Raw genomic sequence first — 22078 nt, 5'->3', positions numbered from 1 at the left:
GAGTGAATGGATGGATGAGGGGATGGCGGATGGGTAGTGAATGAGTGCACGTGCACAAGCTCATTGGTCCTTCAACCTGAGTCCAGTCGCAGGTTCCACAGTCTCCTTTATTGACAGATTCAGGAGGTTTGTTCTTGTCGATGGCTGCACATTGAGATGGGTGGAGGGAGTTTAAGCAGATGTACAATGACGCGATGAATTTTTGCCATACCCAGGGACCAGTCACACGAGACGCTGGATTCTGAGACCAGACCTGTGCCTGGCACGCAGAGCTGGCTTCTGGAGTGGCGATGTGACCAGGCCAGAAGCTGATGATACTGAGCTGAGGTGACACAGGAGGGGTGGACGTGGCTCATGGACACGCATCCCTACCTACATGAGCGCACAGAGGGCAACAGTAAATTGGACTTGGGGCTGCAGCTACAGACGCATCCTGGCACGTCCATCAGGCTCGGGGGTGGGGGTGTCTCCATGCCGAGCCCGCTCTGCCCCTCGGGGAACTGTCCCTGCCCGTTCTGGGCTGGGTCCTCCGGGACAGCCACCTCCAGCCTGGCTGAGGACCAGCTTGCGGACCTGACTTCTGCGCCCCAGTTCTCAGTGGACTGAGGGTCCTGTGGCTTGAAGAAGGATTTTCTGGGGTTTGAGGGACACACCAGTGCACAGCAGAGTGGCCAGGTCTGGCGGGGGAAACTGGGTCCGGGGACCGCGGGCTAGAGTGAGGCCACCTGAGTCCTGATCCACGCTGCCCGTGCAGGCTGCCTGCCTATCTGGCCGTCTCCCTTGCCCAGGGAGACGCTGCTGTTAAGGGGCCCGCCTCCGGCTTTCGGGCCCTCTGCCCCTTGCTGCCCGCTGGCCCAGGCAGCTTCCTCACCCGCCTCCCCCTGGCTCCGGGGACCTTCTCCAGGCCAGGCTGTCCTGTTCTGTTTGGAAACCGGCTCCTACAGACCAGGGAGGCGCCGGGAGCCCGGGGCTGGGGCTGCTGTCTGGCGGCTGGTGACAGACAAGGCTGGGCCTCGCCTGGCTGCCGGCCAGCGGGCTGCCTGGCCCCGCGGCTCTTGCTCCTCACCTGCTGCCGGGGCTGCCAGCTCCTCTCTGCCGTGGGGGCGTCAGGCGGCCAGAGCATACCTGCACAGTGGGGACCAGCACCTCCCTGTCCTGGCCTAGGCCACCTGGGTTGTGGGGGGAGGCCAGGGTGCGGGACTGCGGGGCCAGCCCCCCACGGTGGCCCTGGCAGCAGCGGATGAGGCCAGGGCCCGCGACGGTCGCTGTTCGGGCTTGTCCTCGCTTTGCAGGATCACCCTTAGGTCGGGGGTCCCTCACCTGGGGTGGACTTGGCCCTGAGCCAGACCAGAGGCAGGAGGGACACAGGCCCTCTCCTTCACTTGGGACTCCAGGACAGCCTGGCTCCTCCCAGCCGCATCTTGGGGTCCCTGCCCCACCCCCAAAGGGTACAGCCCAACCCAACCTTTCATCGCCAGCACTAACTTCTCCTCCTTAAAGGCCCTGGGTCTAGGAGGGCGCGAAGCCCCTTTCAAAGAGGAGAGGAGGGGGAGACGGAGCTGGCCCCAGGCCTCAGGTGCCACAGCGCAGGCCTATAGCTGACCCCCATTCCAGCTCCCAGGAGAGGGGCGGAGTGGAGACCAAGCACAGGCCAGCCTCCTCCCTGGCCCCTCCCAGCCTCCCCTCTGCCCCCTCCCAGCCTCCTCCCTGCCCTCCCCAGCCTCCTTCCAGCCTCCTCCTTGCCCTCCTTTCGCATCTCCCTGCCCCCTCCCCGCCTCCACTCAGTGCCTCCTCCCCTGCCCTCTCCCTCAGCCTTCCTGCTCCCTCCCAAGCCTTCCTTCTCCACTTACCCAGACTCCTCCCAGACCCCTCCCTGCCCCCACCCCTGCCCTCCTCAGCCCTAATACAGGGTCTCCCTGGTGACGTTGCTGGAGAAGGTGTGGTTGCTGGACACGCTGTTGGCCTTCCTCGAGAAGGCCGGCCTCTTCCTCCCGCGCCCCCACCGGGGACAGAGGCAGGCCAGGGTGGACAGGAAGACCTGGCGGAAGCTGGCGGAGACGAGGTTGTAGAGGACGGGGTTGATGGCGGAGCTCAGGTAGAACAGCGTGTTGGTCAGCATGTAGAAGTAGTGGTAGCAGTCGTAGAGGACCCTGGGGCGGGAGGGGCGCTCAGACCGGCTCGGCGCCGCCCGGGGCCCACGGCCGCCACAGGCGGCGACTCACAAGCCACCGGGGACGTGTCATAATGACTTTCCGGGCTCTGCCTGCCAGTTCTGGCACCGGACAGCCGGGCTGAGTCCCAGGCGCCCGCCTTCCCCAGGCCGGGCGTGGCCGCTCCGCTTTGCCCGACCCCACCTCCCTCTGCAGGACTCCGGCCCCGGGCAGGCACCCCCAGCAAGTGTCCCGGACAGCTGTGCACCCGCCCTCGGCTAGTTTGCCCCGACCCACAGGGCTCTCCCTCCCTCCCAGGCTCCCCCTCCTTCAGCGGGCACCCCTGAGTTTCAGAAACCCTTTACAGGGGCTGCGCTCTGCTCCCTATAACTTCGCATTTGTCCTAGGTTTGTCCTCAACTGTTCCTCATCAATCTGGGGGACCCGTGACCTTGGACCGGTGTTGGGTCACGTGCTCACACAGTGGGCCTGAGGCAGCCTCGCCTGCCTCTGGGGACATGGATTCAGGGGGTCCCCACAACTCCTGGTAGGAGGGCCTCCCTGGGCCTCAGCTGCTTGCAGACACCTGCTCCCCCCTGGGAGTCTGGAACTGGGTGTCTGCCAGGCAGGGTGCCCACATGACCACCCCCCAGGAAAAAGCCTGGGAGCTTCCTGGGGTGCAGCGTTCTGGGGGAGTTCGCCGGGGACGGTTCCGGAAGCTCGTGCCCGGTCTCCCAGGCTCCTCCACGCGCTTCTCCCTTCGCGGAGTTGGCAGTGTGTCCTCTCACCGTGACCGGTCACAGCGTGAGTGTGGCTCTCCCTGCGTCTCGGGCGTCCTCCCGGCCCGTCCTCCAGCCACGGGTGGTCGAGGGGACCCTCCAGCTGCCACCTGTCCTCCCACGTCCAGCAGAGCCAGCCCTTCACCCATCTGATCTCTGCATGGACTCTTCTAGGACCTGCTTCCCTTTTCCACGGCCACCTGTCCCTCCTCCGAGCAGCTCCCCAGCATCTGTACTTCCTTCCTGCGGCCCAGTCACAGCCGCACCCAGGGACCCACTGGGGAATGCCTGACCCGCTCCCCGTTGGCAGCCCGCCCCCCGTCCACCCCCGGTACTCACGGGGTCCACTGCTCATCTGAAATGTAGCAGAACATGAGCCGCCGCACGTGGTAGGGCAGCCAGCAGACCACGAAGGCGATGACCACGGCGCCTGAGACAGAGACACGGGCCTCAGGGGGGTGAAGCAGGTGTCCTGCACTCACGGGCCGAAGACTCGACACCGCTAAGATGTCGACAGCGGCACCCAGAGTGACCCGCAAAGTCAGTGCGCTGCCGATCAGGGTTCTGAGGACATTTTCGCAGACATAGAAGAACCCGTCCTGAAATTCGTGTGGAATCTCAGGGGGCCCCAAACAGCCAAAACAATCTGGAGAACAAAGAACAAAACTGGAGGCTTCAACTTCTTAATTTCAAAACTTATTACAAAACTAAAGAAATGAAAACGGCACGGGGCTGGCAGAAAGATAGACAGATAGATCGACGGACTGGGAGAGGGGACTTGGAGATGAGCCCGCGCAGAGACGGCCCCGCGGTTTCCAGCGAGGTGCCCAGTCCATTCGGGGGGGAAGGGGAGGGCAGTCTTTTCAACAGACGGTGCTGTGAAACTGGGTGTCCACATGCAGAAGGATGGAATTAAACCCTTATCTTACACCATATACAAAACTAACTCGAACCGGATCAAACAACTAAATGTAAGGACTACGCGTATAAAACCCTTAGAAAAAAATACAGGGCGAAAACTTCACAGCATCGCACTTGGCGATGATTTCTTAGCTATGACACCAAAAGCTCAGGCAATGAAAGAAACAATGGATAATGCAGACGATTCAAATGAAAAAACATGTATCAAAGGACAGAGGAGAGGAATGAGAAGACACACGAACGGCCAGTGAGCCCGTGGAAAGATGCTCCACGCCGTTGATCGTCTGAGAAATGCGGGCCAAACCCCTAAGGTACTGCCTCACGCCCATCGGGGCGGCCGCCGTCAAAAGAAGCAAACGGACCAGAAAATAATAGTTTCTGAAGACAATGTGGAGAAACCGAAAACTTTGTCCCCTGTTGGCGAGAATGTAAGATGGTGCGTCCACTTTGAGAAACGGCGTAGCGGTCCTTCCAAACATTAAGAGCAGAACTGTCGTGTGATGCAGCGAACGCCCCACGTAATCGGAATCGGTGACTCGAACGGACGCGTGGGCACCGCAGGAGCGTGATGCACGACAGGCAAAGTGGAAGCCGCCCAGGTGTCCAGTGACGGATAAAAGAACAAGCAAAATAGGATGTATCCGCACGGAATATTACTCAGCCTCAACAAGGAAAGAAACTCTGACACGTGCTCTAGCACAAATGGACCTTGAGGACATTATGCTCAGTGACACAAGCCAGTCACAAAGGATGACACATGATTCCATTCCTGGCTCCAGCCCTCTTCCTCGCCGGGAGCGCCCTGCCCCGGGGGCATTGGTCACCTAGTGCCCCGCCCCATCCCCCTGGCCTGTGGCTTTGTTGCAGAGACAGGTTCCTAGTCCTGCTGATCTCAGCTGGACGTCACCTCCTCAGAGAGCCCCTCCAGGCTGCCAGGGGTAGTCATGTGCTCATCCCTGTCTGAATGTGTGTGATGTACACGTCTGGTTCCTCTGGCGGAGCCTGTGCTCCCACCGGAACGTAGGGGTGACCCCACCTCTGCTGCCTTGGCTCTGCGAGCCGTCTGACCCAGAGTCGGTGCCCAGGAGACTCGTCGAGTGGGTGAGTGAATGAGCGAATGCGTGAGTGGGATGGACGGATGAATGAATGAATGAGCGAACGCGTGAGCGGACGGATGAACGAGTGGATGGATAAGGGACTGAACGTGTCTAAGAGCCGCACCAACCCCTGCCGGAGCCAGCACTGAATCTGGGCCCCGATGCGCCCCAGCGCCCAGATCTCTCCGCTCTGCCGCTTTGGGGGTGCAGCGCTCGCTGCCCCGCAGGCCCCTGCTGCCTCCCGACCCCGAGGGCCCGGCGGTTACGTACGTAGCACGCGGACTCCGTGCCGCAGCGCCTGCACCCGGCCGGGCTCCACGGACATGCTGAACGCGCCGTGCGGGCCCCCGGCTGCGCCCGCCTGGCCCAGCTCGGCCGCCTGGCGGACCATGACAGTCAGCTTGTTGGCGATGATGGTATTGAGGACGGAGATGGCCACCATGGGGAACAGGAAAGACGTGAAGGTGTTGATCTGCAGAGGCGGAGAAGCGCAGCCCGTCAGGCCCCGCGTGAGGGGCCGCTCCATCCCCAGGGCCGGCGGGTGGACACCAGCCCCAGCCCCTGGCGGGCCTCCGCCTGGCCCTGACCCCTCGGAGCCCTCTGCACAAGGTCCGGCCACTAGACAGTGTGGAGGCAAGCTCCGAGGGGTCTGGGCTGCGGCGAGGGGCCGGGCTCCACGTCCCCGGGTCTGGACACAGAGTCCACAGATGTGGCCCCTGAGCGCGTGGCAGCCCTGCCCCACCCAAGGTGACCAGGCCCTGCGCCTCTCGCCTGGCTTGTGGTCAGTTTGGACACGAGCAGAGGACCCTGCCGGGTCCCCGCCAAGCGCCTCTCAGAGCCTCTCGTTAGAGCCTCCCGCTTCCACGGTTGCTCAGGATCTGGGAAGCGGAGTCTCAGAGAGGCTGACGAGCTGAGTCCCCAGCTCAGAGATGGCTGGACCTGGACTTGACCTTGACCCACTGGAGGTTGTTCCACGGCCAGAGAGGTGATTCTGCAGGACAATGGGGTTCTGACATGGGCTGAGCAGCAACTCAGAGGTTTCTGGGGCTTCCAGCCAGGTTGGGGTGCAGGGAGGCACAGGGGGACGCCAGGAGACACCAGACCTGGGCCCAGAAGACAAACTGATTGCCTGTGAGTCACCGCAGCCAAGGCTACTTTAAACAGAATGAATGTATCCAACACAAATTTTAAACATCAAAACATTTAAAATACCACAGCTCACTGACTGCAGGCAGCAAAAGCAGCTACCTTTCGGGCCAGCCCACGGGCTGTGGAGTCGGGGCACGGCCCCAGTGGCTCCCGCAGCTGAAAGTCCAGGCCATAGACCCTGAGGTCCTGGGTGTGGGGGGCAGAGGCTGGACATTGGGCCCCCGGCCTGGAGATGAAGCTGGCACCAGCGCTGGCTTCCCAGGGGGTGGCACCTTGCCCTGGCTTCCCCGCCCCTCCCGCCTGGAGCCCAAGACAAAGCGGACGGAGTGGGTGCCGGGTCGGGGGCATGCCTGAGCTAGGGGCCGGCCTTCTCCTGCCAAGGCTTACAGCGTGGATGGGGGCTCAGCCCGCACTCCTTCCCCGCACTCTACCCCCGCTTCTGGGCACAGGGGAGCAGCCTGCCCCCCACCCTGGCAACCAACGACGAGGAATATGTCCGATCCGCCGTGTGCGAAGCCTCTGGGAGAGACGCGGACACGGACCAGCTGGGCCTGGCCGGTGCCTTTGTCCAGTGACCGCGAGAGTGACTCAGGGAAAGACAGCTGATTGTAAAATTCACATGGAAAAAAAGCCCTCTGAGAATAACCAGGAAAGTTCTGGAAAGGCAGAGGGAGGGGTCAGCGCCGGGACACGCGGGGCCAGCTCGGCAGCTCCGGGAACGCGTGGAAGACGTGTAATGACAAGGAGATGACAGGACAGAGAGCGGGGGCCGGGACGTCTTCGTATGCGGGGAGATGGCGTCTGAGCCGGGGAGGGGAAGGTGGGCCACTGCCTCAAAGCCAGGAGGCTGGACCCTCGGGGCCTGCTGTCTCTGCCCGTCCAGCGTCCACTGTCCCTTCCCACGACCGCCCTGAGCTTCCCGCCCCTCCACCAACTGGCCCAGGCCCGGCCAATCGGCACAGTTGGAAAGGGCTGGGCGGGGCCTCTCGGATCAACGCAGGCCACGCGTCACTGTGCCAATCATGTTCGTCCAACGAAGGCCCGCCTTTCCTTCAGGAAGGACCTGCTGGGTGGGGGCTGCTTTTGTGGCCTTTGGCACGATTTTCCTGCCTTGCGGGAAGGGTCTGCCTAAGACCGAAGCCAGCACAGGTGACGGGGGAGTGGCATGGCATCCCCTCAGCTCCTGGATCCCGCTATGCCTGCAGCCATAACTCCCGGACTTAGCTTTTCTTGAGCAAAATAAGTATCCCTTTTCTTCCCTTAAGAGAACCTGAATTAGTTCCTGGAAACTTGTACCCTAAGGCAGAGCTTGCACGGCAGAAGTATTCAGGTGGAGCAAAGGTCAAAGCATGCAAATCAGTGACGAGGCTGCTAGATACATATTACCCAGTTGGAATTTTTTTTAAAAAAGAAATTCAGGTGTTGCCATCAAATTTTGCTATAAAATTTAGTGATAGAAAATGAATTATTTCAGTGCTGGGAGAAATTCCTGTCTTGCCCTCCAAATGTTCCTATGGCTGTGCGTCCCCCAGTATCGGTCACTTCGTGAGGGAGATGGGGTGAGATGGTCCGCCGCACGGGCAGCAGCACGTCTGCCTGACGCCCGGGGCCAGGCTGCCTGCAAACAAGTGCGACTGGCCTGGCAGGGGAGGGGGCCTGACTCCGATGCAGCCTGGTCCTGCTTGTGGCCCTCTGGTCGGCCAGGGGATTCTCGCTGCGATGGTCATCGGCCCATTCCACGCTCTTCTGAAGAACAATCGCTGGCTTCGTGCCGGGACCATTTCCGAAGACCCCGCCGTGCTTGTGTGTGAGCCGCCCCCGGAATCACGATGCTTCTCAGCTCGACAACCTCTCAGGGTGGAGCCTCTGCCCATCTCCCCCTTCCCTGGTCCCCCTCTGCTCCGCCGTGGTCCCCGTGCTCCTCGCTGGCTTGGAATTTCTGGGAGAGGCTGGACCGGAGTCACTGGTGACTCTGAAAGGGGACAGAAGGCTCCAACCTCAGCAGCCTTGGGGTTCAGCACCGCGGACAGTGACCAGCAGAGCGGGTGGAGTGGCCAGGTGGGGGGGTCTGGGGTGGAATTCCCAAGCCAGCCAGGGGTGGGGGCCACGGACGCACTGCGCTCCAGCCCCATCCCTCGGCCCTTGTCTTCCTGTCTCTGATGAGGGCAGGTGGGCAGCCTGTAGCTTCTGCAGGACACTGCCCGTTCCTGCCCTGCCGCCCCCCCACGAGGAAGACCTTCCCTCCTGGAGGCCAGAGCCGCAGAGGCCAGTCTGAGCTTGAACTTGGAGGAACAGAAGGCCCTGGAGAAACATCCTGTCTGCTCCTGGCGGTCCTGCAGTGCTGGCACCCCCCGGGCTGCTGGAAGACCCTCGATCGGATTAGGGAGACGGCCTCCCCAACACGTCCGCCAGGGGAGGTGGCCTCACAAAGGGGAGGGCCTCCCCTTGGCAGCGCCAAGATGGGTCCTGGGGGCCTGGCCTTGGCTCGTTAACCAGTCTGGGCACAGACAGGGCTGGCGTGTTTTCCGCCACACCAGCGCCTCTCAAAGCCGCGCTGAGGCCGTCCGCACAGGGCGGCCGGCTGCGGGGGTGCGGGCCGAGGCTTGCTTGCTGTGCTGTCAAGTATCTGTTCGCTGAAAAGCCCATGAGAATGTTCACATCACCGGGACCCTGCTGAGTAGCAGCAAATGGGGCTTCGAAACTCCTCGAGGAGGGCAGCGGGCAGGGCGGTGGGCAGCGGGCAGCGAGCAGGCGGGTGGAAGGCACAGAAGGAGCCTTAGGAGACCCAGGCCCACATGGGACATCCCAGGTCCTCCCAGGTCACCTGCATCTCACGCTATGACAGTGACCTTTTACTTGCTGTGACAAAGTCTGTCTCAAAGGGTGGCTCCCAGTGCGTGAGAACTGGCGCCGCTCACCCCGCCGCTCAAATATGAGGCGGCTGGATCGGGTTTGCTCAGTCTGCTGCTTGCGCTTTCTAGGGTGTGGGGCACTAACTTCTAAAGTGTGGGGCACTAACTTGACTCAGGTATTAAGGGCGGTGCCAAGTCACTCGGCACAGAGGGTTCTGGAGGCTTTGCGTGCCTTTGGCAGCAGTCAAGCCTCCGAAGAACGTTCTCTGCTGCACGCCAGGAAACCTCGAGGACCAGATCCTGACCGAGACCCCCCAGGGGGCCGCCAGGTGCTGGGCATGGATTTCCAGGGAGTCGTGCCAGTCGCTCGGCCGTGGGACTGAGGCCCCGCAGGCTGTGCTGGGGGACACGCTGTGCTGTCGGGCGAGAGCCCCAGGCCACGCTGACCGCGGTTCAGCAAGCATGCTCAGGAAACGACTGTGCTCCCAGCAGCAGTCAAAGCCTGGCTTGGCCTGGGGACACGGCCCCCGCCTGGGCGCAGCCTGCCAGCGTTTCCCTCACATTCCCGAATGCCAGCCCACGAGTCTCGGTGCTTCCTGCCATGCAATTGCGCGGGCCGCTCAGCAAACATCCTGCTCCCTCCCAGTTCCGAATCGCCGTCCACTGGCTGAGTTGGTCACTGTGGTCCCCATGGACATCTGGCTCTGTGCCCAGCATCCTGGCTCCTTTCAATAGAATTAGCTCTCCGTCCCTGCTCTAGGTGAATCTGATTATGGCGGACCCACAGCCGAGTGGCCCTGTGAGGGAGGAGGGCTGGGAGCCGCCCAAGACCCCAGGGCCCTGAGGGGGTCTCACTGCAACTCAGCCAGCACTTGCCTGTTTCCTCCCAAGCTGACCGGCCCCTGGGCTTGGAGGGGGCCTTGTGCTCTGGACTTAACCCCCGGGAAGTGACACTTTACAGTCCTTCAGCCAGACCCCTCCTGGGCTTCCTCCCAGAACAGCTACGAGAGCTCACCTTAGAAATGAAGGTGAGGTCCTGTGCCCCCACACAGCCCCCCACCCCCATGCGGGCGAGCCTGGCTGCCACTCTCTCACAGGACAGGACAGAATCAATCAGTAAAGAGGGACGAGTGGTCGGCGGGGCAGCCAGAGGCCCGACACACCGGGGGCATTAACCCCGAGCAGCGCCCGCCACCATGTCGATCACAGCCCATGCTCCTCTCCTGTGCAGACGCACAGGACGCCCCTTCTCGCTGGACCCGGGGGACGAGGCTGCCATGCTCCCTGCACCTGTGTGTGACAGATCGTGACAGATGGGGCGCTGTGGGGGAAGGGCCTAATTTCTAGACCGGGAGTGAAGGTCAAGGCAGGTCAGTGCTTGGGTTTGGCTGGCGACCTGAGGGCACCCCCCTCTCGTGCTGGGCCAGTTCCCTCCTGTAAAGGGGGGAGGGGCCGGTCCGTCTTGAAGACCCGGACCCACAGGAGAAAAACGGCTGTGCCGTGTGATGGTGCGGGCAGTGGCCTTTGGGAGGTGGTGGGGTGCGAGGGTGGGGCCCACGATGGTGTTACTGGTGCCCTCATATCAGAGACCCCGAGAGCACCCTTCCCTCCTCCGCAGGGAGGGCAGTGAACCAGGAAGCGTGTCCTCCCCAGACACGGGGTCTGCCGGTGCCTCGACCCCGGCCCTGCCACCGCCAGAGCTGTGAGAAAGGCAGGCGTCTGTTGCTGGAGGCCCCCAGGCTGTGGTGCCATCACAGCAGCCTTGGGGACGGAGAGGGTTCCCTGGACACACCCACCAGTAGCCAGGAGTGGAGCCTCGCCTGTCCCCCTGCAGCGTGGAGGCCGCCGGCCCAAAGGGGACGCCGCTCCTGGGAGCCAGACGTCTCGTCCCATCCCAGTCCACTGTGTCTGCCTCCTTCCTGCATCCACCCAGAAAGGAATTTCATCCTCGTAATAACGGTTTGTCACAAAGACATAAGTGGTTCATTTGTCAGACTCGGGGGGCTTCAAGCCCGAGACACTTGGGCCTTTGTCGCCGAGAGCAGCAGTCGAGCTAAACTACCAGCAGCCGCCGAGGGACGTGAACGAGGCACTGTCCTCCCCCTGCCAGGGGCCACCTCCTCCGCCCGCCCATGCAATTACGGCAACCGGCAGGAATGCGAACGGGGCTGGCCGGGGAGCCAGGGCTGCTCAGAGCTGCAGGTGGACACAGGACGCGAGGGACAGGCCGACCTGTCTGGCACAGGCTGCGCGGGCTGGCCGGCTCCCCGGAGCGCCTGGCATTGCCAGTCCACTGGGCCCTGCGGGCCAGTGTCACCTGAGCACCTGGGGCACGGTGCAGCAGCCCTCCACTTTCCCGTCAGCTGGCACATGGCCATTTAGGGCGAGACAGCACGTGCGTGTTCTCCCAGTGCCTGACCCCACGCCCACCCAGAGTTCGCCGCCTGGGGACCGAGTCTGGCACCCCACCGTCACTCACATACTGTACGAATGAGCAAACGGATAAACGTGTGTCTTAGCTCGGCTGCTGTAACGAAGCACCATGGACAGCGTGGCTTATAAACAACAGAAATCGATTTCTCACGGCTCTGGCAGCCGGTGATGCGAGCTCAGGGCGCCGGGGTGCGTGGGTTCTGCCGGGACCTCGTCCCGTCTCACACGCCACCTTTTGTGTCCTCCCAGGGCTGGGAGAGGCCAGGAGGTTCTGGTCTTTTCTTATAAGGGCACCAACCCCGTCCAGGGGCCCACGCGCCTGGCCTCGCCACCTCCCAACACCATCACAGCGGGGACTGTATTTCAACGTATGCATTTGGGGGACACAAACATCCAGTCCAACACAGCTGGCAAAGGGAGGATGGGCCGTCCCGACATGGGGCGCCCCAACCTGGGAAAGCGGGCTCTGGGAAACTGCCCGAAGCACACGCGAAGTTCCCTGTGCACGCGGACGGGCACCGCGCCCCCTGCAGGCAGCGTCCGTGGCAGGCAGCCGGGCGGAAACGGCCTGCCAGCCCTGAATTAGACTTAACGCTTCCCAGGAGCTACACTGCAGCAGTAGCAACAGGCGAAAACAATTTCAGTAATATATTTTCGTTAGCTCGATATATGCAAAACACTATGATTTCAATATGCAAGCTGCGTGAAAGCATTATCGAGAGCTTGCTCACCTGTCCTTCCTCACGGACGCCCTGGGACCACAGGCATCGTGCCCCGAAAGCCCCTCGCGGTCCAGGCTGGCCACCGTGCTGGACAGAGCAGCCCTGCCTGGCACTGGCACTCCCCTGGCCCCGCCTCTGGTCAGCTGAGGACAGAGGGGCGGCCCGGGCTCCTAGGTCGCCCCCAGAATCTGCAAAGGTCAATGATGGGTTATTCACTTAAAACAACCCAAGAAAAAAGCCGTGCTAAACGTGGGGTCTTTCTGTAAGAATGCTGTGGCAGGAGCCCCTCTGAGGACTCGGCAAGGACGTTGGGGTTCTCGGACAGCCTGCTTGGGGCTGTGCCTTCCAGGAACTGCGCTGGCCTCCTCTGCACCCCCACGAAGCACCCGCCTGCACCTCGGGTGGCGGGTGGGGGGGCGAGCAGAGCCGCCTGTACTGAAGACTCCACGGGCGGGCGGCCCCTCCTCCCCTGCCCCCCGTCACCTGCCAAACACGAACTCGAACTGCCCCGGGTGGCTGAGCCCCAGGGCAGGACGGCGGGGAGAGGTACACAGACCTGGTCCCGCGCCCACACCCTCAGCTGCGTGTCTGGGCAGCTGGCCTCTCTACCCAGAGCCTTGTCTCCTCACCCGCAGCTGGGGACAGTGGAAGGAGCCCCAGCCCGAGGGTGGGCGTGAGGCTGGGGAGTGGTGGGGCTGCCGCACGCCCGCTGTCACGGGCTCCCGTGAGACAGCACCATGCCACGCGCCCACCGCAGCGGTGCCTCCCCGCGTGCAGCCTGCTCGCCAGCTCAGGACCTTCTCCCGCACCGGCTGAGACCCCGAGTGGCCATCAGAGGGGGCTGCCCGCTCCCTCCCCGTCTCTTCCCCCGCCTCCAGATGCTGACCAGCACGCCCTGCCCTCTGGAGCTGCCCGCCCTGCGTTGGTGGGCGGGGTGGCCCAGAGCACAGTCAGTTGCTCTGGGCTTTCTAGAACTTCTCTTCCCGACCAGCTGGAGTGGATGTGGGACTGACCACGGGTGGGGAGTGGGGGGCGCCAGTGGTGTCCTCGCCCACGGAAACGCTCACAGGCCCGGAGAGCAGCCCCCGGAGGGGTGGGCGGCGTGTGTGGGCGGCGTGCCCTCTGCTGGCCTTTGGCCTCCAGAGCTGTGACTGTGAGGATGGCCGCGCACAGGAGCCTCACACGGCCTTGCTGGCACGGAGGAGGCTGCTTCCCTGCTTTGTCTGCTGATCAAGGTTCATTTTCTCCCAAAAAGACACTCGCACACTGTTTATGGCTTTTAAATCGCTTGAATTTGCAGGTCTGACGCTGGTGTGGGACACTCAGCAGGCGTTCTTTCGGTGGCTCCCGGACACGGCCCCACTGGGGTGCCACGCCTCTCCGCGGTGACGTGACAAGTCCGACCAGCACCCATGGCGGCTTCTCACTGCAGAACCTTCCAGAACCTGGAAGCCGCCAGCTGCCAGAGCCTGGGCCTGGCACCCTGCCCGTCTGCCCAGGAGGGCCTGGTGGACGCCCCTCCGTCCCTAGCGAGGAGCAGGTGCCACTGACAGAAGTGTCTGCCTCGCGATCTGCTCGGCGGAGACAGCGCGGCCTGGGCGTCTGCCCCGCTCCTGGCCGGCCCCCTTTGCTTTCTCTTTGTGAGCAAGACGCACACGAAGACCACCTTGCGCTGCACAAACCTGTCCTCTGCGGCGTGCGCGTCCGGCCGCGCGGAAGCGGCCCCCGGGACGGGCGGGCGGTTAAAACCACAAACGGCTTCGATTCGTCCTGAAACAGGAAGACTTCGCAGCGGGGACGTTGAGAAATGAGCTCTCGGCCGTTTTTAGAGACCCGTGGAGTGGCCGCGCTGTACGGGAGCTCGGAGCTGCTCTGTCCCTTGCCAGAACCGGCCGGTCTGAGATGACATCTCTCCTCGGACCCCGGGAAGGACCCAGGGGCTGTGTGGAGTAACCCGGGCGGCTTCTTAGGCACCCACGCCCACCTGCCCTCCGCAGCGCCCCAGTTCCACGCTGGCCCTCAGGAGGCCCCTGCAGTCTGGGTCCCACCCTGGGTCACGGGGCAAGATGCTGTCCACCCTCGGCTGTTTGTGTGGATCCCCAGGCCCAGGGCCATGGGCTGTGAAAGCTTTTGGGAGGTGGCCATTTGTCCAGGGTCCACTACTTTTGGCCTGAGGCTCGCCCCGGCCGCCTTGGACACATACATGTTCCCTGGATCCCACATCCAGCTGCCCCCGTCTGTGCTTCCGGCGACAGCTGTTTCGCGGCCAGCCGGGGGCTCAGAGCCGCTGCCTGGTGGCTGCCTGTGGGGACACGGACCAGAGTCACTTCCGCTGAGTGCTAGCAGCCTCACGGAGCACAGAAGTTGGCTCCAGACCCCGCTGCTGGATGGGCCCTGTCTCAGGGAAGGAAGCCGTGGTTCCGGGCGGTGACAGCCTTGTTTATTTTCGGTGGCAGAGTCAAGCTGTTCCCGCTCTGCTGCGCTCCAGCACGTGGATCCACCTGTTCCCAGCAAACTCCGGGCTCCGGCCTCCCCCTGCCCTCCCCCCTCCCCTGCTAGGCGAAGCAGACGGCCCAGGTACACAGCTGGCCTGCGTGCAGTGCAGAGGTCACTGTGGAGAGTCCATAGCACCCAGTGGCCATCACGGTGACAAGTCTTGGGGCCATGGGGCACAGGCAGAGGCCTTGCACCGACCCTAGGCTGAGGACTCTGGCTGGACGGAAGTGACCTGAGCTGCTTACAGAGAGAGAGCGCTTCCCAATGCACCTGGAGACTTCAGGGTCAGTGAGCGCAGGTGAGGCTCAGCCCTCTCCTTCCCACGAGCCCTCGGGCCCTGCAGTTTGGCCAGTGACCCCACTGGACATGGAGGGACAGACGTAGGCCCAGCTGCCTGGCTTCCAAACAGGCCTGGTGTGGATGGCGCAGGGATGCATGTGGTTGACGGCACTTCGCTGCACCCGACGAGCAGGCACCCTGGTTTTCGGCTTTAGACACCCCGTTATATGTGGATAATGGCATGGCCGGACCCCACATCACTAAAGCGTCCACGTTTGTGAAGCGCTCCCCTGTGTTCCAAAGGCCTGCCCTGTCGCGGGCCTGGGGTCTCCTGGCACCACATGTGGGCGGCAGGGCACCGCCCCATCTTACAGGAGGGGCACGGACGCAGCGAGAGGGGTCCCCTGTCTGCTGCCCCCAGGGACGGGCACCGTCCAGTTTGCTTCCTGAGGAGCCTGTCCTCCTGGGCCCCGCCTCCGACAGCGCCTGTCTCTCCGGGGAAGCGAGTGGGCGTGGGAGGCCCAGGCGGCTGGGGCTGGGCCGCGGCTCCTGGACCCCGGAGCCCCCCGCAGGTCCTTCTGCGTCTGGCTCCCGGCACGGCACATCAGGCTTGGGTTTTAGTCGGGGTTCCTACACCGTGACCCCAGCTCACACTTGTAGGGGCGGTGCCGGGTGTGGCAAGCCAGGGCACCCCACCTATTCTGCGAATCGGTTAAAAAGGTCAGGGAAGGAACCCACTCCAACTCGGCAGGAAGGGCGGAGATCGGCTCTAAATACCGGAAATGCCGCCCGCAGCCCCGCCCCCTTGGGCTGGGGGCGCGGCCAGGGACCCCGCTCCCGGCCGCTGACCTGGCTGAGTCTCCGTGGAACGTGGAACGTGGCAGGTCCCAGGCCAGAGGAAAGCTCCTTCAGGCCCCTGTCTAGTCAGTCCCCGGGGCTGGGACAGGGTGGGGTTCTCTTGGCTCTTGGGGTCTGCTGGGGCCGGGTGGGGGGTAAAGCAGGGAATTCTGGGCTTCAGGCAGCACCGCCAGGCACCCTCCCTGGCTCAGGCCCCGCGCTGGGCTGAGGACGCTGGGGAATCCTTGGCCTGGCTCTGCTCTCTGTCGTCTCCTCCGTTGGGAAAAACTCTTTGTGGATTAAATTAAAGATCTGAAGATGAGGTCGTCCCAGATTGGGGGCCCCTAATTCCAATGGCTGGTGTCCCCAGAAAACACAGCAGAGGAGAGACGGAGAGGAGAAGCCGCGTGAAGATGGAGGCAGAGGCTGGAAGCAGCCCTAGGCCAAAGGATGCTGCCCCCCTCCTCCCACAGAGCGGGAAGGGATGGGGAGGAGCCTCCAGAGGGAGGCTGGTCCTGCGACGTCCTGTCTTGAACTTCTGGACTCCGGACTGGTGTGAGAACAGATTTCTGTCATTTTGAGTGGCCGGTCTGAGGTCCTTTCTTTCCTTGGCCCCAGGATGCTGGCAAATCCGTTCACGAGGCCAGCATGGCTTCCAGTGGCCTTCACGACAGGCAGACGCACAAGCCACACTTGGGGTTAGAGCGTTTTCAAAACACGAGCATCCACCCTGTTGGTTTTAAGTGGAAGCTTTCCAAGTGCTTCTAGCCCATCCCCAGATACGACATAAACGTAGGTATTCTTAATGCATTAGATGGGTTGGGCGTCTTTAAACAAGCTGTCAGGAAAATGAATCGCAGGAGGTCCAGCGGGTGTTAGAGCTGAGCTCGCCTAAGTGCTCCGCAATCCTCCGCGTCTGGTCTGTGGGTGAGTGTGCCAGGCGGGGCCTCAGAGGAGCCGTCCGGGCCAGGGTACCATCTCCACCCCATATCACCACCCAGGCAGCGGCTGGCAGCTCGCTGTGGCTGCTTGGCAGTGCCCCCAGTCTTCCGAACCTCTGAGGGTGCCAAGGGCCCCACTGTCCTCCAGGGCCCCATGGGGCCTGCCCCCTTTGAGCCCCTTGAGAGGCTCAAGACCGCCATCTTGGCAAAACGGGCCTCGGGGCGGGGCAGAATCTGGAGCCCAGCATTGTGCCAGCCTGTGGGGACAGAGGGAACTGTGAGTGGCCTCTCTCCTTCTTGCCTCCTGCAGTAGCCACGTGGGCATGGCCGTGGCAAGAGCATGGGACTGCCACAACTCAGCGGCTTGAGCCCTCGCTCCTGGGTTCTCCTGTCCTACCTCCTGTCCTAGACGCTGGTCCCTGTGCTCCTGACCTGCTGCTATGGGAAGACGGGCAGGCCACTTGGAGGCCACTAGAGAGCATCCATCAGAAGTCCCAGTGTTTGTTCATGGGTTGGCCCTGCCTCCCCCAGGCCAATTGCTGGAGGGAGAAATAATGGGGCGACGTCTCAGGGCCCCCCCCCACCGAGGACAGTCCAGCGGGGTCTCCAGGGCTGTGTGGCTGAGAGGGTCCCTGGGCTGGAAAGACCCCTGCCCCTCTAAGGGCTCCCAAGAGCCTCTGGCAGCGACGGGAGTGGCAGGTGAGCCGAGATCTGGAGACCCCTCCATCGGGGAAGTGACCGTGACCTTGACAGCTGCTCCCATCTGTGCACATCCTGGGCGCTGAGCCGAGCACACTGACAGCTGAGCGCATCTCTGACTCCGGCTCCAGACCAGCTCGTCCTGGGCCGCCCGACACACGGGGCTCCCCGGTGACGTCCCAGACGCACTTTAACCCCTGCCGACCCCTGGGGCTTCACCATCCTGCCGAACAGCTGGGAAACTGTGCTCGGGACAGTGGCGCCTGTGCCTGTCACGGCGCTCACAACGCGATGAGTCCCGGACAGGCTCGTTCCCGCCCAGCCCCAGGAGTCTCCGAAGCTCTGGGGTGGCAAGTGGCGCGTTTTTTTTTCTTTTTTAATAGAGGAGCCGTTCTTGTGTTACTTGTGTTACGAGAGCGCTCTTAACCTTTAAACGCGTCTAGGGAGTCGACTGAAATTTACAATAAATTCACCTTTCAACAATGAGCTGAACAGTTTCAGTGCAAACAATGTTGCTCCTTTTCATAAGCCTCAGTGTGAGCTTTACTCACACACAGTGGCGACGTTCAACTTTGTTTCTAGAATAACTGCGTTTGTTATGTGTTCTTCTGCCACATTGTTTTAATAACTCCTGGGAACCGAAGTCTTTTATCATAAATTGCCTTGGATGTTTTTTGAAAGCAGGCAGTGTTTAAAATCCACAGAAGCCTTCCGTGTGAGGTACTAGCTCTGCTGTGCAGAATGTGTCAGGTGGTTGCACACAGGCGCTGGACAAGCCACCCACTCACTGCTCTCCGCGGTCCCAGCAGGAGACTGAGCCTCAGACAAGGACGTCTCAGCTCCAGACACCAAGGTTAACGTGGACACAATGCCGCCATCTCACCGGAGACGCCCAAGTTCCAAGGTGGTCCAGATGACACCCGTTCCAGCGGCCCCCCGCCACCCGAGGGTCTGATCGGAGCCACGGCGTGCTTCGTGGCCATGTCTCTTTAGCCCCTTTAATGCAGACGGCTCCTCAGCCTGTCCCGGCCCCTCGCGTGAGCACAGGCCAGCGGACTTGAGAACATTCCTCCACCAAGGGGACGACAGGGTGGGATGGAGGGTCCGCGCTCCGGGCCGGGGCGCTGTGTGCTCAGTGCCTGGGGCAGGAGCGCACCGTGGCATTCCTGGGCGTCTGTCATGTTTCCCCGGGTTGTGTTACTGTCGTGGGCACCCTGTGACTCGTCAAACATCACTCACGAGGGTCGGCGTCACCGAGGCAGAGTTGGCTACGATTGTGGAGCTCACGGTTCATGGGCAGGTGAAGGGAGAGAATGCGTGAGGGGGTGAACGGGTGGGTGGATGGGGTGCCCTCGGAGTGCCACCCAGGCAGAAGGTCACTGGCTGCTAGTGGTGGCACAGGACAGAAATACTGAGGAAACGACCGATGGCCTGATTTTTTTGGAACCAATTTTCTTCCACTTGGGGGAGACAAGTCTTGGCCATCTCTGGCGCCTCGTTTGAATCACATCGGACTTTAATGTCCTGGTGCCCACGGTGCCACCGTGGGCCGATGTGCCCGGAGGCTCCGAGCAGGTGGGCGAGGGACGTGCCCTCCTGTGTGACTCAGCCCTGGGAGGGAGGCACCCCGCACAGTGCTGGCCCCTCTGCAGCCGGGTCCACCCCGAGAGGAGTGAGTCTGTCGCAGTATAAATGAAAGAGTTTCTGTGACAGCAAGCGATGAGGCAGGGAGTCCCTGGGGCCCTGGGGAGCACCCGCCCTCCCCTCCAGCTCCGCTCAGCCAGCCAACTGGACCCAGCCCCAGGCCGTGTGGACAAGAACCATTCGAAGTCGCTCAGAAATCTTATCACAAACAAACTCTAAACGTGACCCGTTTGCAAGCGCCCAGCATGGACCCTCATGGACGTAAAGGCTGGGTGAGGCCTGGCCCGGGAGGGGCTGTTTTGATTGGCTGACACCTGCACACACAGTAGATGAGAGAGAGACACACGGATGCAGGCATCAAGCCCCAAAGGCCGGATGTCACGTTAAGAATAGTGGATGCTTGCCCAGACCTGCCAAGTTGCCAGGAAGCCTGAGCAGGGAACGTAACTTTTGAGAGACGGCGCCTGAGATGGGGCATGGCACGCACAGCCGGGCTGCGTCCCTGTGAGGCACGGCGGCCGAGCGCACGGAGCAGGCTGCGTGCGGGTCCCGGAGGCCTCCTGGGGGCTGTCGGCACCGGACGGCGAGAGTCTCCTCTAGCCAGCCCTTCGGCCGCTCCCAGGCGTGCAGCCTAGGCTTTTCATGGGGACATGGAACCTCTGTCCTCCGAGGCCCTTGGGAGGCCCGTGAGAGTTTGGCAGACGCATATGTGGAGGCGGGCCCATCAGCACTCACCGGGCCACTGCCGAGTGGGCAGATGGACTCCAGGCTGTCGGTGTCACAGCCGGCACGAGGACTCGGAACGATGGCCCTCGGGGAGGTGGGACAATGTGCATGGGGGATTTGTTCCGTGCGACCAATGAAGGGGCCACAGGGGTCGGGGGACGCTTTACAGGAAGGGGGTCACTCCCGCCCTCTGCACCCGCCGCGAGCTGCCGGCCTGAACCCGCCACGTCGCGCCTTTGGAGGCAGGTGGCATGGCTGTCGACCCCAGACCCTCAGCGTGGGCCAGGGGAGACCCGGGGGTGGAAACAGGAGCCTGTGGAGGAAGTGGCTCCCACGGCGCTCAGGGCCCTTTCTGCTGCGTGCGGAGGGCGGGGGTGGGTGGCAGCGGCTCTGCCTCACCTCCCGCCATGCGTGGCCGCTCGGGCGTGGCCCTCCACGCAGGGGCCCCGTGGCCACGAGTCCTCAGCTCAGCAAGGGAGTCCTGCTGCTTGATTCCGTCCACGCGGCCACAGCCCGGCAATGGACACGCGGGCCGCAGCGCCCGCCCCACACCCCGTCTTGCTGGGCTTCTGATGCGGCAGCGCAAGCCCCTCCGGGGGCTGCTGTGGCTCAGGCATGAGGGACAGCTGGACGGGGACTTTGTCCCCCAGCCCCTCCTAGGCCCCCGGCCCCCGGCCAGCCCTATTGTGCCCTGCACCATCATGGGTGCCACGTCCCAGGGCCACGATGCCATCCGAGGTGGCAGTCCTGCCGGAACCCCTTCTGTGGGTGCCCGTGCCTGGTGGTCCTGCCTGACAGACCTCCTTGCCCAGGGCCAGGCCCCCCCACCCAGCCAGGCCACCTCCTTCAAGCCGACTGCCAGGTGGGCTCCCACCGGGGTTCCCAAGACACTGCCGAGACCCTCGGAGGGCGGCTGGTCACTTAGCTCCCAGGTTTTCCCCTCACACAGGCGCCGCCTGCCACGCCCAACACCTCGGCGGAAACATGGCTGCCGCCTCCCACAGCAACGGCACCGCCCGCAGCTCTCAAGTCCCCTGCCCGTGAGGTCAGGGCTGTGATGGCCCCATCTCGCAGGTGGGCAAACCGAGGCTACGCTCAGCCCCAGGCTCAGCTCCGTCTCCCGCGGGGGCTGGGTGGGCGGGGCAGCCCTGGGGAGTGGCCTGGGGCCCTTCGGGGACACAGAGCTCTCGAGAAACTGATGAGCAAAAGGCCGGCACCGGCTCATGGGTTCCCCCAACGTCCCAGGGAATCTGCAGACTGGGGGGACTCCCCACGGCTCCTGGGGAGTCATCATCTGAGGTTCCCACCCCCTTCGACAGAAGGAGGGGTGAGTAGGGGGCTGAGACCTGAACCCCAGAGCGAAGGGTGACAAGGAGGGGGGCGAGGCTGTCCCCCATCCTCTTCCCAGCCTCCCGGCAGCAGAATTTCTCGGTGACCATTCTCCAGCTTCCTGTACCAGAGGCGACACAGATGGGAAACTACTTTTGGGATGAAGGAACCAGACATGCTGGGGCTTTCCTGAGGGGCGCCTGCCAACCTCGCCCCCAGGTGACGCCCCCGTGCCTTCCCAGCCCTCTCCCTGGAAGAGGCTGCTCACCTGGATGACGACCTTGATGGTGGCCGTTCCCACGACGGGCGTGCACACCAGGCCGCCAGGGTGCTGGCCGTCGGCACTGCGGTTCTGCTGCCCCATGGTGAAGAGCATGGGCACGGCCAGCAGGCCCGCCGCGAGCCAGATGGCACCGATGAACTTCTTGGTGCGGCTGCGAGACATGAGGGTCTTGGCCTTGAAGGGGTGGCAGATGGCCAGGTAGCGCTCCACGCTCAGGCTGGCCACATTGAGGGCGGTGGCGTAGGTGCAGGCGTCCCGGAGGAAGTAGTAGCCGCGGCAGACGGCGTCGCCGAAGGCCCAGGGGTGGTGCACCCAGATGAAGTTGTACAGCTCCACGGGCATGGCCAGCAGCAGGATGAGCAGGTCGGACAGCGCCAGGCTGCCCAGGTGGTAGTGCACGGTGCTCTGCAGATTCTGCAGCGACTTCTTGCGAGCCAGCGTGAACGCCGTCACCGAGTTGCCCACCGTGCCCACCACGAAGAGCACCAGGTACACGACCGTCACCAGCACCTTGGAGTAGATGTCAGTGTTCACGTCCAGGTCGCTGCTGGGCGAAGCCGAGGCGCGCTCCGACGCGTTGCCGGAGCCATTCCCAAAGTCAGGGGCCAGGAGCGCTGCCTCCAGCCCCGTCGGCGACAGCGCGGAGGGGTCGGCGCCCCGGGGGCCGGGCGCGGAGATGTTGAGGCGCATGGTGGGCGCGCTGGGCCAGGCGCCTCGCTCCTCGGCGCCTGTGGCTCTGTCC

The 22078-nt window shown here is 63.1% G+C and overlaps 1 protein-coding gene across 1 annotated transcript; it reads right to left on the bottom strand.

Annotated features, from left to right (window-relative positions):
- Positions 1-1900: 1900 nt before the first annotated feature.
- NTSR1 (neurotensin receptor 1) lies at positions 1901-22026 on the bottom strand. The gene is made up of 4 exons (XM_039864768.1): positions 21322-22026; positions 5217-5418; positions 3268-3358; positions 1901-2150 (listed from the first exon to the last, which is right to left on the bottom strand). The coding sequence occupies exons 1-4, from the start codon at positions 22024-22026 to the stop codon at positions 1901-1903; spliced, it is 1248 nt and encodes a 415-aa protein (XP_039720702.1).
- Between the last annotated feature and the right edge of the window lie 52 nt (positions 22027-22078).

The sequence above is a fragment of the Pteropus medius genome, unplaced genomic scaffold (assembly GCF_902729225.1).
Source record: "Pteropus medius unplaced genomic scaffold, Ma_sr-lr_union100, whole genome shotgun sequence".
In the NCBI taxonomy this organism is placed as follows: domain Eukaryota; kingdom Metazoa; phylum Chordata; class Mammalia; order Chiroptera; family Pteropodidae; genus Pteropus; species Pteropus medius.
Note: the sequence above shows the minus strand (reverse complement) of the source record. Positions and strands in the feature narration are given on the sequence as shown.

Bases quoted from the DNA above. Each gene is read 5' to 3' on its own strand.
- NTSR1 (XM_039864768.1), bottom strand. From the start codon at position 22,026: ATGCGCCTCAACATCTCCGCGCCCGGCCCCCGGGGCGCCGACCCCTCC. The intron at 5,419-21,321 runs GTGAGCAGCCTC...CCGCCTCTGCAG, and splicing joins CCATCAAGGTCGTCATCCAG to ATCAACACCTTCACGTCTTT. The intron at 3,359-5,216 runs GTACGTAACCGC...TCTCTGTCTCAG, and splicing joins GCACGGAGTCCGCGTGCTAC to GCGCCGTGGTCATCGCCTTC.